This window comes from Meleagris gallopavo, chromosome 25, assembly GCF_000146605.3.
Source record: "Meleagris gallopavo isolate NT-WF06-2002-E0010 breed Aviagen turkey brand Nicholas breeding stock chromosome 25, Turkey_5.1, whole genome shotgun sequence".
Lineage (NCBI taxonomy): Eukaryota > Metazoa > Chordata > Aves > Galliformes > Phasianidae > Meleagris > Meleagris gallopavo.
Window position 1 is genome coordinate 5,583,870 of NC_015035.2, and position 10,234 is coordinate 5,594,103.

Below are 10,234 nucleotides of genomic sequence, written 5' to 3' on the forward strand. Positions count from 1 at the left end.
CGGCTCCTCGCAGGGCTCACGAGGGCTGAGCGGTGCCCTCGCTGTCCGGGCCGCCTCCTCCCCGCACCCCCTCCTGGTTTCGGCGGCTCCAGCCCTCCTCGGGCCCATGAGAAAACACGAGGGCCGCCCCTCCTTCTGCTCTCTCCATGCTCTCCTTTCCCCCCTTACACTTGTGGCAGGCGCTCCTTCCTGCCCCCCACACCTCCAGGGCAGATATAAATCTCGTTGCCAGCCCGACCCGCAGCAGGGCTTGGGGCCCGGTGGGCTTTAAGATCCCTTCCAACTCAGCGCCTGAGAGCACGGAGCTCATCCTGCACCCACTGTGTGCCCAACCCCGCTGTGCTGCATCCCCGCTCCCGGGTGTCCCCGCGTCCCTTGTGTGGGACAGTCCTGCACTGCAGGTCTCTGTGCTGCGTTCCTCTCGGGCTGAGTCACAGCCGTCTCCTCTCCCCGTTTCGCAACGCTCCGTAGCTGCTGTGCGATTAGCTCGGCTGTCGTGATGGATTATGTCAGCGCTCACATTGGCAGCCAGCACGTTTTGGATCCGTCGCGTTCCGGGCAGTTTGCTGCACGTTCCCCATCTTGGAAGTACCACATTTAAAAAACGCATCCCCTTTATTTTCATGTTTTGAAGGAGTTCGAAGTGAAAGTGATTTGCTTCAGAATTTCAAGTTTGTTTCTAAATGTGCCTATGGAACAAAACCCTCCTTCACCCCGCGCCCGGCCGGGTGCTGCTGTGCACAGAGCGGCTTTCATGGCGTGCGCGGCTCAGAGACGTCCCTGCAAGCTGTGCTCTGTGCCACAGCACAGGGCTGAGCTGCTGCTGGAGCAGAGCTGTGGGGAACCCATGTAGGACCCCACTGCCCTCACCTGTGTGTGCTGGGACAGGTTGTGCCGCAGGACAGTGGTGCTCTGGACACGCTTTTTACCCTGTTATATCGCTTCACACCGTTGTATCTGATGCCTCTGTTTCCGGACACCAGAGAGCAGATGTGGGGCAGATGTGGGCCAGGGCGGTTCTCCCATTCCCGGGGTGCAGCTCTGCAGTGGTGCTGGGGCTGTGCCCAGACTCGCTGGGTTTGGGTCTCCTCGCAGCCTCACCTGCTTTGGGAACGCAGCAACACGGAGGCGCGGCACGTCTGTGCAGCTCTGAAGGCATCCAATGTGCTGAAAAGCACCAGCCGGCGTTGGCACAGGCGCGTGATGAAGGATTTCGGGTGCCCGATGGCAGCAGGATCTCTGCTGGCAGCCGGCGCTGCTCGCTGCGCAGGGAGTGATGGCCCAAGGTCACCGATTGCAGCCCCGCTGTCACTGCTGTGCCGCGGCCATCGGCAGCCATGGGGCTGGGGGGTCAGCGGTGGGCAGGGACAGACGGGGAAGCGCGGGGGGGGGCTGCAACAGGTTGCATGGGGGTGAGTCTGGGAAAGATTATCCAGCGGGGATAAGCTTGCGAGGCCTTAATATCGTTAGTCAGCAGCAGCCGGGCATTATAATTAGCTGGGACGATGGGGTGCGTGCAGCCCAGTTAGAGTCACGGCCCTCTGGGGGTGGTGAAACGGAGCCAAAAAGGGCAAAACACGGCTTCTGTGCGAATGGGTGCAGGGAGAAAACCCGGGAGCCCCCGGCCCACCCCAGCCTCACTGCGCAGCACTCGGTGACGCGTCCCTTCCCCACGTGCCCCTGCCATGCGCAGGGACACTGCTGCCTTTCCCCGGGGCTGGGACCTGAAGGTCTGCAGCGGGATTATATTTAGAAGAAAAGGAAGAGAGGAGATGATAAAGGAGGCACCCGTTATCTCCCCGCATGCCGGGCAGGACGGCAGCCCACAGCCGGAACCCAGCGCCAGCGCTTCAGACCCGGGACGTCGCTGGTGAGGAGAGCGCTGCAGGGAGGCGCGAGCAGGGAAAGAAGCCCGGCATTGTCCATCTTGGCTTTGTCCGCCCTGGCCCCGTCCGCACGGCCAGTGCAATTAACTGGAAAACAAGAGGGGGAGAAACGAGCGCAGTGCCTGCCGGGCTGTGCCCGGCTCCAGGGCTGCGCGGCACTGCTGGGCGCTGCAGCCATTTCTGCCCTCTCCCTGGGTGAGGAACAGCCCCTCCTGCCCCGCTGCCTCGATGCGGAAAGCTGCAGTGAGCTGAAGTCTGCAAAGGTCTCTGCTGGGACCTGGGGACGTCGGAGGCACGGCGCTGCGGTTCCCGGAGCAGCGCCCATCCCCTGCGGGGCTCAGCACTGCAGGAAGCGTGGGGCAGCGATGGTGTGCGCGGGGCGTTGGGCGACGTCCCAAAGGAGGAACTGCCGGGCCTCGAGCTGGGGACAGCGGGTGTAGGAAGTGCTGCGGAGGGAGGAGCTGCGGCCGAGCCGTCACCCACCCGCGCCGTCACCCACCGGGGTTGGAGGTGCCGCCCGGAGCCCCTTTCCCACCCGGCCCCGCAGCGGAGGAGCGGCCGCCCCACGGGACCCAGCGTGGGCCATGGACGCACAGCATCTGTGCATGGAGGAGAGGTGGCTGAGCGCGCGCGTGCTGTGCCGGATGTGCTGCATGGGTTAGTGCCTCTCCCAGCCCCGTGGCGCTGCCTCTGGGCTCTGCGTCGCGCTGGCAGCGGGGACAAACCTCGCCCCCCTCGTTAAATGAAGGCAGGGGTCAGGAAGGCGCGGCACCGTGGCTGTGGGGTGGGCAGAGGAGCCGTCCCTCAGTGCGGTTTCCCTCTTGGGCAGCAGTGCCAGGCGGTCGCACAGGGGCTCAGCTGGGTTTTGTAGGACACCGCGCCCAGGCAGAGCCCGGTGTGCGGGCGGCTCGGGGCTCCCGGAGCCGTGCTGGCAGTGCTGCTGGGGGTGGGGGGACCACACTGCCCGCGCAGCGCCGTGCCTCTGATCGCGTCCCTCTCCACACCGCACCAGGTGCCGTCTCTCTTCTGAGATTACGCCGTTAAAGCGGGCAATCCCCTTTGGTCGGGGCTGGCTGTGAGATTATGCCGAGCGCCCCTCGGGGGGGGGCTGCCAGGTGGCCCCTCAGGCGGCACAGCGGTTCGGAGCCTTTTTCCCCCTTTGCTTTGTTTCTCGTGTGGTTTTGTCACCCGGCACAACAGGACAAAGCTCCCTGCTGCTGTGCCGTGTTGGCACAAAGCTCCCATCCCATCCCCCCCAGGAGGAGCCCTGCTGCCTGGATGTAGGGCTTGGGGCACCTCAGCCCCCAGTGTGGGACCCTGAGGGCAGCGCTGTGCGTCCCCTGCCCGGCCGGGCTGAGCTGTGCAATGGACATAAGCCCTAAGTCCCAGCAATCCAATGAACCAAAAATACATGGAGAATAAGCTGCCAATAAGCTTCCCCTGCCCTGCTCTGTGCCTGTGCACGGCCAGGCTCTGGCTCCCAGCACAGCCCCGTCCCACAGACCCGTGGGTGAGCAGCCCCTGTTCCCATACAGCAGCAGGATTCGGCCAGCAGCTCTGGCACCGGCAGCGACTCCTCTGTGTCCCTTCCCCTCATTTGAGTCTGTGCATGAAAAACACTGACCCAGAGCTGCCTTTGTTTTCTTTTCACAGATGAACGGGACAGAGTCCAAAAGAAAACCTTCACTAAATGGGTCAATAAACACTTGATGAAGGTAAGAGCTGCGTGTTCTGTTTCCAGGCAGGTTGAGTGTCTGTCTGTCTGTCTGTCTGTCCGTTCCAGCTCAGGACAGGCAGATAAAAGCCTGCTTTACAATCTGGGAACTTATGCATTGGTGCTGAGGTATAAAACGTGTTCATACTCTGAGCAAAATGGTTGCACTGGAATCGTGTTGGTGCCTTTGGAGGGCACTGTGACATCGCAGTGCAGCCCTGGTGGCAACTTTCACCTCCTGTGTACCCAGGCCTTGCTGGAAGTCACGGTGTGTGTGCAGCATGCAGCACCCCAATATGCAGCACCATGCCATGCTGCATCATTGCATGCAGCACCCCAATATGCAGCACCCCACTGCACACCACAGTGCTGCTGGCCCACAGCTCTTGGTTATGTTTTGTGTCATCCAAGCCTTCCTCCGGTAGGTGCAGATGTGCTGGGATGAATGTTGCACCACGAGGTGCTTTTCTTGTGTAACTGCCAAGTAATTTTTAAATTAATTCTCCTTTTGCAAAAGGAGGAAAAGTGCTTTGGGTATTAGGAGCACCACGGTGGTGCTTTACAGGCAGTTTTGCAAACATCTGTGTCAGCCTTTCAGCTCCCTTCTACATCTCTCGGAGGCCAAGTGGGCCCACTTGGTTTGGGCCGTGGGACATAACTGGGGCTGAGTAATGCAGCTGGGCAGGGCTTATGAGGGGTGGGCTTAGGGGGAGAGAGCAGGCATGGGGGCTTTGTGCTGGTGCACACAGGAGGAATCTTTTCTGCTCATCAGTGGGGCCATGTGGTGTTTTAGGAGATGTTGGGCAGTGCAGTTGGCTCAGCTGCTGCTGCAGCACTGAGCTCCGTGTGCTGCATTATGGGATGTCCTGGGGGAGAGGTGGGTTAATGGGGACCTGCTGGTGCATCTGAGGAAGGCAGCATCATCTGCCGGGTCGTTTTGGAAGCTGGAGGCTGCTTTCTGTAGTGATCCTCTTGGAATAACCATCTTAAATGCACACGCTGGGGAGTGGTCTGCTTGCAAACAGCCAGAGTGTCCCCTTCCCTCCCCTCCAGGTGCGCAAGCACATCAATGACCTCTATGAGGACCTGAGGGACGGCCACAACCTCGTCTCGCTGCTGGAGGTGCTGTCAGGCGTGAAGCTGGTGAGTGCAGTGCTGTACCCCCCGCCTTCCCCTCCTCCAGTGCCTTCACAGCCATTCCTTACACCATAGTTCTGTTTCCAAACGTGCATCGGTTTCTTTGGTTGTCATTTTGTTCATTTTTCTTTCAACCCCGCTCTCCTCCTGCTTTCCTGGATACCACCAAGGCCATCAGTTTGGGGTGCCCTGTGCAGAGCCCTCTTAGTGGAGGATTTCTGCCCTCCTTCCCAGACTCTGCTTTGTACTGAAGTTGCTGGATGGCAGTGGCTTTGACAGCAGCTATTCCTGTGACCTGTGCCCGGTTCAGCCCAGCCCCACAGCCGATCTGTGCCCCGGAGCTGGCGTGCAGAGCTCTCTTCTCACATCTCAAGCATCACAGAACCCCCTCTGTCCTCCTTTGCAGACTGTCACACTACTGAGATGTAGTGGTGCAACAGCGTAGCACAGCAGGAACTGCTGCAGCGTTCCCTAAATTAGGATCTGAGCAGAGTTCTTTAACTCCCTCCATCACCTCCTGAGACGCCCATGAGCTGCTGTGGGGCTGCAGAGCCAAATGAAGCTCTGGGACCCAGACGCCTTCCTCTTCCTTTTGGCTTCAGAGCTGCAGGGGGGTTGCCCTGCGTCCCACCCCTTACAGCCTCCTCGGGGTGTCCAGGAGAGGCAGTGAGGATCCTGCGGGGCTTTCCATGGGTTTCCCTTTCCGTGGGTTTTCCTTTCGCTGGATGTTGCATTTTGGTTTCCATTCTGTCTCCCTGTGTGTGTCCCCCTCCGTCGGTCCGTTAGCAAATAGAGCCGCCAGCTCAGAGGAGCCTCCGCCTGGTGAAAGCGCCGGCCTGGTGCCGTGCCAGCAGCGAGGAGCGGGAGGAGGAGGAAGATGATGATGAAGAAGTAGGTCAAGTCGGCCCAGAGCCGGCACCGCAGTGCCAGCACAGAGCCCAGCGCAGCGCTGCGAGGTGCTGAGCTGCCCCTCGCCGCCGGGGTGTTCCGTGCATCCCCGATGCTGGCAGCGGAGGAGCGGAGCGCTGCCTGGGCTCTCTGCTTGCACGCGGGGCTGCAATGGGCTCTGCACGCTCCCACGGACCCCACTGGGTCCCTGCTCAGCCTGGAGTGCTGTCTGCTAACCCCACTGCATGGCACGCACGGGCACTGGGTGGCAGCGGGGCCGGATGGCCCCATGCATGTGAGTGAGATGAGAGTGAAACCTAACGGGGCCCAGCCATGCCTGCCGTGTACAGACAGACTCCCACCCCCCTTGGCTAAGAAGATTGATTTCCCAGCCCTGTGCTCCTTGCACAGTGTCCATGGGAGCTGTGGGTGCAGCCCCCCCACGAGCTGTTCCTCCTGCAGTGCTGGCTCTGCCCCTGCGGCTCCATCCTTGGCCAGCACTCCTCTGCTGGGGCACCTCACTGCTCCTGGGGGTTCAAACACAGTGCTGTGGCTCGTGCATGGGAGGAGCTGTGCCCACGCCTCGCCTCGGGCAGTCACTTAGGGACTAGCAGCTGATCCCTGCTACAAAACTCTTGGGGCTGAGCTGGCTGTGCCCGATGCTGGGAGCAGCTTGGAGCCTCATTGCAGGGACTTTCTGGGGTGTGGAGTGGCCCAGAGCACATCCTCAGCAGAGCATCTCTCGGGGCCTTCCCAGCCCTGTGTGCCGTGGGGGCTTTTCCCTCTTTCAGTGGGATTTCACGTGGCCACGACTTTATTCAGCTGCAGAATGAGGAAGGAGCACAGAGTGCATTATGTGCACGGGGCACGGCGGGTTGCAGGCAGCATGCGGGGCGTGCAGAGCAGTGCAGTGCAGTGCAGTGCAGTGCAGTGCAGGCGCTGCATCCCCACGAGGCAGCCCTGCAGCCCCCACCTTTTTTGCAGCCCCGCGAGAAGGGCCGGATGCGATTCCACAGACTGCAGAACGTGCAGATCGCGCTGGATTTCCTGAAGCAGCGGCAGGTGAGGCTGCAGGGGGTGGGGGGTGTTATGGTGGGGTTCCAGCTCTCTCAGCAGCAGCCCTGGGGGCTTTGTGCTCCCCTCTCACGGCTGTAGCAGCACTGGGTGTGCATCCCAGAGGCACAGAACTTTCTGTAATGGTGCAAATAAACGGTTTCAAACCGAGGAGCTGTGGTGCTGTGTTGTGGGGACGTTGCTGGGTCACAGCAGCTCCCCCTCCGTTGGGTGCTGCCCGGCTCTGCCTGTCCCTCCAGCCACGCACCACTGCTGAACTGCACCAGTTTGTTACAGAGCAGAGGTTTTTCTCTTTGCTGCTTGAGGGCATGGGATAAATTTGCACACATGCCCTGCCCCAGGGAGCAGCCCCCCTTCCTCCACCAGCCCCTCATTTTGCTGGCGGCTGCAGGCAGTTTCTCCCCCCAGATAGAGCAGCTTTTTCCTCCGTGCTGCTGGCCTGGTGGTGGGGTTTGCTGGGGGCAGCACCCCCCATGGATCCGGCTCGATACATTCCTGGTGCTCGGTGCTCTCCTGGCATTGCTGCTACAGAACCCTGAGAGCAAAGCAACCATGAGGAAGCAGCTCTGAGCTGCATCTGCCAGGGCACGGACCTGGTGGGTGCTGGGTTATCCACCTTTGTTAGGGAGGACAGATGAGCACAGCTTGGTTCTGAACCCACCGGGGAGTTAATAAAGCTCGGCCGTCCTCCTTTCACCACGCTCTGTGGTCTGTAGCTATTAAATTATGCATCAGCACTTGGGGCTTTGGGGACAGGGCACTTCTCCCCACAAACAGCAGTGGAGCAGTTAAGTGCTGTGGAAGCACTGGAGCCGCAGCCCCAACACCTGGGGCGCAGGGCTGGCTGTGCGCTGTGCCGTGCCGGGGTTTGGTCCCGTGGTGGTGGGGAGTTCTGACTGTTTGCTTCTTTGCCAGGTGAAACTGGTGAACATTCGCAACGATGACATTACAGATGGAAATCCCAAGCTCACCCTGGGGCTCATATGGACCATCATCCTCCACTTCCAGGTAGGCAGCAAACCCTTCTTCCTTGCGGGGCGTGGGCTGCTCCCAGCGCGCTGATGTCAGTCCATGCACACACGTTCCGGGTGATGCTGGAGCACCGAGCGGGCGGGGGTTCACGTGCATGGCAGTGCCATGGAGACTGGTGCTGGAGAATAACTACTCCCTTGTCTCATCATTTACATAATTAAATTGTTGATGATGGGCTGTGTGCTGTGGCCTCGGCTTGGCACCGCGGTGGTTGGCAGTGGCTGTTGCTCAGACGAATCCTCTGGAGGAGAGCAAGAGTGGGGTGGCTGGTGGGGGTGGGATGGATGCACTGCTGTCAGCATGGGCTCATTAGGATGGCACACGTGGGCTGTGTGGCCGTGGGCTGGGATGGGGTGCGATGCTGTCTGACCCAGGCAGGGGTGCCGTTACGGTCACCTCCAGCAGCTGGGTGCTACGGATGCAAAACAGACTCTTGGGTCTTTGATCACCTCGGGTTGTGCAGAGATAGCTTTGGTACCCTTAGGGAGGAGACATGTGGCCCCATTGATGTGCCAAGCTGGGGAGGACAGCGCTCAGCTGGGAAGGGTCAAACCTGGTGTTCAGGGGTGGGCACCAGCCTTGGGGTCCCACTGTGTGTGCAGTGCCCGAGGAGCAGAGCCGGGGCTGGAGGTGGTGGCAGCCGTGAGCTGGTGGCTGTGGCCCAAAGGCCGTCCCCCGTTCCCTGACGTGTCCTCAGTGGCATTTTCCATGCGAGACGAGTGCTGGTTTGAGGCCCCTTAAGGAAGCTTTTCATTTCCAGAGGCTGAGCTGCAGCCCCCAGGGAGCTGCTGCCTTGGCTGCACGGCGTGGCCGTTGGTTCCTTCCAAAAACGTGACGGCTTTCGGGGTGAAGGCATTTCTGGCTGTGGACAGGGGCCAGGGCTGCTGTGTTCCCAGGACATGGCTGCTGCCCAGTGCCCTTTCCGATGGCATTTCTAGGGGATGACAGCATCCCTGCTAATGGGGAGGAATGAGGACGATGCGAGGACGTCCCTGGGTGCTCCTGCTTGTCTGGAGACACCTGCATGCCCTGTGCCGGAGTGGCCGCGTGGCCGTGGCAGTGCCCCGTGTTACTGGGGAGGGTCTTTCTGGGGGAAGGGGGGGAGGGGCAAATAGGGTGTGAGCCCCCAGTGGAGTGCTGTGGTGTGGTGACCCTGGGGTCCAGCGGGGCCGTAGCACTGATGAGACCCGGTCCCATCTGCTGGGGGTGCTGGGAGCTGCCCGTGCTCCCCTCGCCCCACTGCAGGCAGGCAGCCCTGAGCCTGCGCACGTCCTCCCTGCGCCAGCGGGATTTTCTCTGGGCTGTAGCTCCATTGTGAGCCTCTTAATCTCCCGTATCCTGGTGCTGCAGCCGGCGGCTCCGACAGCGAGCAGAGTGGTGTGGGGCGGGATGGTGGCAGTGCTGGGTGCTGTGATCCGGGTCGGCGCTGCCCCGTGTTCTGGGGCTGGTGGTGTCCATGGGTCCCTTGTCACAGAGGAGTGACTCGGGAGGTGGCTGTGGTTGGGCTTTGTCCCTCCATCTTTATCTTCTGCTTATTTGCTGTCTCATCCCTGCTGCTGGCACGTGGTCCCCTGTGCTGTGGGTGCCGTGCGCTCCTTGCAGCGTTGCAGCGCCCAATGCAGGACGTGGGGCTGAGCCCAGCAGGGTCTGCAGTGCTCTCTGGGGCGGGGGCTGCTGTCGTATCCCGCTGATACCAAAGGCTGCTGTGTCCGTGGGGCTGCCCCAGCACTGTCCGTCCGGGCGGGGGGTGGGCACGTGATGTGTTGCTGGGGCTGGAGGGATTTCAGTGCCGGGGGCACGATGAGAGCAGCCTTCCCGGAGCGCCCCGTGGGAGCTGGCAGCATTCTGCATCCCTGTGCCTATGCCTATCCCCGTCCGTGTGCGTGCAGAGCGGCTCTGACTCCTCCCTGCTTTTTTCCCATCTCTTTCCCACCCCTTCCTTTATGTACCTTTCCCAACCTTCCCATTTTCTTGTGGCTTTTCTTTCCCTCCCTACCCCTCCCAGCCTCCCCTCCCCTTTCGCTGCTTTCCGTCTGGTTCCTGCTCTCTGTTTGTGTTGGCTGAGGGCAGTGCTCCAATTACCTCATATTTGGAGAGAGAAAGCCGCAGCCAATCCGCTCTCCGTCTGCTTTTAGGTCAAGTGATTTCTGAACTGCAGTGAGATGCTTTGAATGTGTCTCGCTGCAGCTCGGGCTGTAAGATGGCTGGCGGCAGCAGGCGGGTGTGCGGGGATGCCGGGGGCCGCCCGCGGCGCTGCGCGGTGCGAAACGTGCGCTGAGCCCATGAAGCTGACACTGGGATTTCTTTGGGAGCCGGAGAGCAGAGTAGAGGCGGCAGTGGTGGCGGCGTTCCCGGTGCTTTCGGCGCCGAGGAGATGGGGAGTTCTCTGGGCTGCGTTAAAGAGCCGAAAGAAAAAGCTGCCGGGCTGGCTCCGCTGCCCCCCAAAAAAAGGGTTCGCTTCAAACGGAGGAGGAGGGGGAAGAAGAGAGCGGTGCCGGCGGCG

At 61.1% G+C, this 10,234-nt stretch overlaps 1 protein-coding gene across 1 annotated transcript; it reads left to right on the forward strand.

The window, feature by feature from the left end:
• The first annotated feature begins 2,374 nt into the window (after positions 1 to 2,374).
• On the forward strand, positions 2,375 to 10,226 carry LOC104914335 (microtubule-actin cross-linking factor 1-like). The gene is made up of 6 exons (XM_010723531.2): positions 2,375 to 2,543; positions 3,540 to 3,601; positions 4,654 to 4,743; positions 5,524 to 5,628; positions 6,610 to 6,687; positions 7,615 to 10,226. Exons 1-6 carry the CDS (start codon positions 2,471 to 2,473, stop codon positions 7,759 to 7,761), a joined length of 555 nt encoding a protein of 184 aa, XP_010721833.1. The 5' UTR covers positions 2,375 to 2,470; the 3' UTR covers positions 7,762 to 10,226.
• Positions 10,227 to 10,234: the final 8 nt, after the last annotated feature.

Coding starts and splice junctions, on each gene's coding strand:
- LOC104914335 (XM_010723531.2), top strand. CDS start 2,471: ATGGACGCACAGCATCTGTGCATGGAGGAGAGGTGGCTGAGCGCGCGC. Junction 3,602..4,653: donor TCAATAAACACTTGATGAAG/GTAAGAGCTGCG, acceptor CCTCCCCTCCAG/GTGCGCAAGCACATCAATGA. Junction 6,688..7,614: donor ATTTCCTGAAGCAGCGGCAG/GTGAGGCTGCAG, acceptor CTTCTTTGCCAG/GTGAAACTGGTGAACATTCG.